This window comes from Schistocerca gregaria, chromosome 1 (genome assembly GCF_023897955.1).
Source record: "Schistocerca gregaria isolate iqSchGreg1 chromosome 1, iqSchGreg1.2, whole genome shotgun sequence".
NCBI lineage: Eukaryota > Metazoa > Arthropoda > Insecta > Orthoptera > Acrididae > Schistocerca > Schistocerca gregaria.
Window position 1 is genome coordinate 241,279,445 of NC_064920.1, and position 5,957 is coordinate 241,285,401.

At 38.0% G+C, this 5,957-nt stretch overlaps 1 protein-coding gene across 1 annotated transcript; it reads left to right on the plus strand.

Annotated features, from left to right (window-relative positions):
- Positions 1-387: 387 nt before the first annotated feature.
- LOC126340574 (uncharacterized) lies at positions 388-1,388 on the plus strand. Its single transcript, XM_050001703.1, has 2 exons — positions 388-610; positions 643-1,388. The coding sequence occupies exons 1-2, from the start codon at positions 388-390 to the stop codon at positions 1,386-1,388; spliced, it is 969 nt and encodes a 322-aa protein (XP_049857660.1).
- Positions 1,389-5,957: the final 4,569 nt, after the last annotated feature.

Consider the following 5,957-nt stretch of genomic DNA (forward strand, 5'->3'; position numbering starts at 1 on the left):
TTTCCACTACACCCATTTGAAATCACTCATTGTTCACATCGTAAGTGAACTACAGAATATTGGGTTCAAAGAGGTTTGTACTGTATGTGACCAGAATGCAACAAACCAAAAGGCCCTTAAGCAACTGTGTGAAGCAAATTTGTTGAAGACCAGTATATTTCATTTTGTCGTCAATAATCAACCAATTGTTACCATTTGTGATGTACCACATCTGCTCAAAAACACTAGAAATGCTTTGATAGATAATGAAATTCAATTTGAACCTTACAAAGCAGGAAAGTTTGAGTACATGAGTACAGTGTTGTTTTTGGATAAAAAGAAAAACGGTTCAAAACTCTACCCAAATTAAAAGCACAACACTTTAACTTTTCTGATTCCCATGTCAAAATGAAGGTAAAAGTTGCTGCTACACAAATGAGCCATATTGTTGCAGCTGCAATTGAACCATATGTTTCTACTCACACATTACCATCTGAAGCTCTACACACAGCTGAGTTTGTGGAAAAGGTAGATAATCTCTTTGATTCACTCAACGGTAATGAGCAATATCCCAGGGATGGAAAACAATTTAGGTGTGCTTTATCAGAAAATTCGCCACATTTGAAATGTGGTATAGGATATTGAGGGAAATAGGCAGCTGGCAAATAATAGATTTAAAAACGGGAAGAAACAAGACTAATATGTTTAGCTTTATAAAAGGTTGGCAGATTACATTAAAGTCTCTTATTTTCTTGTGGAAGGCCTTGAAAGTGGTTGGCTTTAAGAACTTAAATTTAAAGGTGTTCAATCAAGATGCTTTAGAAAATTTCTTTTGTTGTATAAGACAACATGGTATTGCTAATACAAACCCAACTTGTTTTCAGTTTGTACAAGCTCTGAAGACTTGTGTTGTCAATCATATGACTTTGCCTTTCAAAGCCATGAGTGTAAGTAACTGTGAAAATGATGATTACACTCCCTTGAGCAGTTTGTGTCACTTTTTGGCAGCTAGTAGTAGGAGTGAACATTTAAGTGAATGTGAGATGAATGACACTGATACACCTGAGCAAATTTATTCTTACTCAGATGGTATCATCGAGTGTGTAGAAGATCAACAATCCTTAGCCTATGTAGCAGGCTATGTACTAAAATCCATAGATGTACCAGATGATTGTGAAACATGTAATACCAGTCTCTACTCCTCTGTTGTGACTGAAAATCATTTGTTTACCTCATTTAAAGAGAATAGTGTGGAGCATTCTCATTTGAAATATGCAAGTGAAAGAGTCATGATTTTCCTAAGGGCCCTCCATGATCAGCTGTATGAGTATCTAAATAGTCATGGTCACACAAGACTACATGATAGTTTTAAAAAAAAACTTTTTTCTGTCTCGTACAACAATTTGTAATAAACATGACATTGAAGAGAAACTTCTGAAGATAAGTATTCCATTTATAATATACAAGTATGTGAAAGAAAATAAATTTACAAACAAGAGGAAATTGTGTATGCAACAACTTAAAATGAAGTTCAAATCATGTTAAAAGAGTTTGTATTTTGTTTATTATGTGTACAATGAGAGTAAGCTCCCTATACATATACAAATGTTGTGTTAAAAGCAGAGAATTACATGTTCTTGTATCAAAATCATGCCTTTGATTTGTTATGACAAAATGTGGTAATTCAGCAGGAACATAACTTAACGTTTTCTAGATGTGATGATTGGATTCTAAAAGTATAATGAATAAAGTGCTGTCAAGGAGAATTTGTGTTAATTTTCAGTATTGTACCAAACAAAGTTTTCAAAGCAGAAGTAAATAAATAAAAACGTTAAGAATAAACGTTGTACCAGCGTCTTCTTTCATTATTTAAACATGGTGGGTGTTGCCAAAATAACAGCCAAGTTGGGGAAAAATGAAAAAAAAATTATGTGTTCCAGTTCATTTTCTTTGTATGCCTCATTGGCAAAAACATTTTGGCTACATTCATGGAGTGTCTACCTGCTCTGCTCCCAATTTGTTTTCCAGTTGGTGTAAAGTAGTATTTTGTGTGTTTCATAAATTTATTTGAACTGTGCAGAAGATCAATTTCAGATGACTGAATATCCATAAATAACAATCAACAGAAAAAATAATAAATCGGATTTTGTAGACTTTACAGTACATCCTTGGTTTGTAGCACAGACATTTTTTGTAAATGACCTCTTGGTTATCCATTAGCTGTGTAGTTATTTATTTGTGTAACCTACTATTCCACTTTCGATCATGCGAGTGGACATAATGTGCTTTAGGATATGTGGAAACGTAAAAATATGCATGCAATGTCAGATGATTCTTTAGTCTGACATGTGCTAAAGCTCGTTTATTTCCACATGATAATGGCCACACGACCAAAATCGCAATACTGAGTTTTACAAAAAAAATTTACACTCAATAGGTCACGTCGTAATTTACGAAAATTTTCACAATGTAAACTGCAGCTACGACTAGTTGAGATTTCTTTTATGTATTACTTTGCAAGATCTCAAAAACCTTTATTACTGCACTATGCAGCCCACATTCATAGATTAAATGAAAAATATTGTAATCTAATTCGAGTATTTAGAAATAAACATAAAGAGATTTTCGCGCCATATTTTTTCGTATTGAAGTTCACAGCCAGGCCACAAGTAGCGCTGGTGTCGTTCTGTGTTTCCATATAATAACGTGGTCTTTGCACTTCTACTATATTGGTGTTCTGTGAAGAGAGCACTGGGCTCTCACCTGTCGTCGTAGGTAGCTGTCTGTGAGGGAAAGACGATGGAGTAGGCAGTCTTTTGGGTGTGCTGTGTGATGCGACCAAGAGTTAGATTAATGTAGGTAAGTCAATATTGTTGAACGTGGAAGCAGAAGTCCTAATGGAAATAAGGTAAAAATACTGAATATCTATGATTTCTGTTTTTGCCAGTGCGTTAGTATAGATGAGTTGACTGATAATTTGTAATTGTTGAGTAACCCCAGAATGTACGTAAACTGTTTTGAGAAAAACACTAGCTAGACAATTTATTTTTGTAATACTTTTAAGATTTGTTAACAGAGCTATGTGTAATTTGATGTTTTGCATTTGTGTTGGATTAATGAAGTTAGATATATGTACTGTTTAAACCTCATTATTTGTGAATCAATTATGAGTAATGTAGCTTCAATTGTCAGATGTTTTTGAAAAGCCAAAGTTAACTTCTACATCTACATCTACATCCATACTCCGCAAGCCACCTGACGGTGTGTGGCGGAGGGTACCTCTATCAGTTCTCCCTTCTATTCCAGTCTCGTATTGTTCATGGAAAGAAGGATTGTCGGTATGCGTCTGTGTGGGCTCTAATCTCTCTGATTTTATCCTCATGGTCTCTTCGCGAGATATACGTACAAGGGAGCAATATACTGCTTGATTCCTCGGTGAAGGTATGTTCTCGAAACTTTAACAAAAGCCCGTACCGAGCTACTGAGCGTCTCTCCTGCAGTGTCTTCCACTAGAACTTGCAATATAATTTTGCTAAAAATGACTCAGTGTTAGTAATTCATCATAAACAGTACCGCCTCCCAGTCCAGGTCATATATTTTCTAAAGAAGTGTTGGATTTTCTCAAATGTTATCGTTTATCAGCGAAATGAACTTCATGTGCATTTCAAGTATTATGGCCAGCATTGCACACTGCTGCGCCTGTATTTCATTCATATTTTTATGAGAGACCAGAAAATATCGCGTTAGTCCGTTGCTGCTTTAGAGATAAGACAATTTTATTTGTTATTTGGATAGGGCCTTAGGATTCAGTGCTTACGGGCCTGAATGTATTTTGCAGTGACTGTATTTCTTTATTGGTATTTGGAGTTGCATTGCCCAATCGATTCGTGTAACACAGAGTAAGCACACCACTTGCAGTTACAACACGCCACTCAACAATTCGAGTTCTGTATCCATTCAACAGACCAGGCATTCATTTAACGTAACATAAAGTTTTCTCTTTCATTTTTTAAAAGAACGTTACAAGACGTATTACGGTGAGTGACGTTGCAGCAACGATGAACATTAGTGTCGGATAACCCCACTACATTGTTAACGACTCACTGAAGTTCAAGAAAGTGTGCGCGAGGTGGATTGCAATACATTTGACATCAAAAATGAAATAAAGGCAGATGGATGTGTGCAAGGAGCTTTCGCGACAGTACGAGGCTAAAGGGAAGGCATTTCGGCACTGTATTGTAATTGGAGATGAAAGGTGCATTTTTAAACCACTGAAAGAATCTCTTGCAACGACTCCCGCGAGTGCGAGGCCGCAAAAGGTCAGTGATGTTTACGGCGTTCGACGCCTCACGTATTGTCTACCATGCAAACACAGTACTGGCTGCTAATGGCGACAGCGGGCAGGATTGGGGGTATCCAGTCCTGAGCACGGCATGAGGCTACGGAGCGTAGTTGAACTGCTTGGTCGACGAGAAATTCGCAACAGTGCTACAGTGTTAGTAGTGTGACACAGGCAGGGCAATGGCAACGGTAAAGAAAGCAAACATTGCATTGTAACTGCAGCAGTTGCCAAAGTTGGCAATTCGTCAGAAAGGAACACAAGGAATTTCGCAGAGTGGCAAAGAAGTGGTAGATTTTTTAGCGTTTCTGCAAGATGAAATGAAATGATCGTATGGCATTTATTGGCCGGGGTTCGACCGCCGTGGTACAAGTCGTTTTAGTTGACGCCACTTCGGCAACTTGCTGTCAATGATGATGAAAGACACACAACACCCAATTCCCTGCCGGGAATCGAATCCGGGCTCCCTTGCGTGGTAGGTTGAAACGCTACCGCTACGCTACGGAGGCGAACGTTTTTGCAAGATGAGTCAGTGGAATGTGTGATGCCGTATACGTTCGACTGTTCGGAAAATGTACAAGAGGCGTACAATGATGACAATATGTGCCTAAAAAGTGAAAGTGAAGGTGTCGACCCATGTAGGTCATCATCATTGTCGAACAGGGAGCCACAAATTTCGCGTCCAATGAAACGAAGTACAGGATAATCGTTGTCCAAGGATCTGGAACTAAAAATAATTAGTATAGTGTAGGTCATCCACAGCATAGTAAAAAAAATGTTATGAACGTCCGCAGAAATATGACCGTGTAGTGCATAAGAAAAACTACGGTTATTGAGGGGATGGCAAGGCGCACTTTTTACAAAAACTAGTGTTTTTGCATTTCAGAGATGCTCGATACAATTTACAGGATGGGCATGACAGTCACCTGCTACGTTATGCACATCAAACTGCACGTGACATAGATTACAATGATTTCAAGGCAAGCAGTGGATGGTTGCAGAACTTCAAACAGTGCTACAGAAATGGAAGGCGTAAAATTTCAAACAAAGCGTCAACAAAACAATACACAGCAAACTGAGGAATCGGCCCTGAAATTTGTAGATGAGATAAACAAACTTAGTCCGTCGATCAGTAAAGAATTTGTTTTCAATTCCGACCAGTCGGGATTAGAAGAGGAAATACATATGAAACGAACCGTGGAAACTGGAGGTATCAAGAGAGCCGTCTCAAGAGCAACTAACTTCGAAGCCTTAAAGCATTCGTATGCAAATATGCCGACTGTTAATCTGGATGGTAAATTGTTTGGAAAGTTATTTATTACCTGTGAGAAATTGGAGGTGACTGCCCCTTACCTTTATTTATGCCTTAAAGCATTCGTATACAAATATGCTGACTGTTATCTGAAGGGTAATTTGTCTGGAAAGTTATTTAGTTACTACCCCTTACCTTTATTTCTCTTCTGCGTTATCTTGCAAGGGCTGTAGGGAATATTTACGTCACAGCAAAGCAAGAATGGGAATATGGGCGTAAGAGTACCACAACTATGGTATGCGCACTGCTTTTGGGCAATAGCCGGTCAAAATAACTCGCTTTTGTTTGATTCCTGGTCTGCGTGTAAAAAATCATATTCTTTTTTAG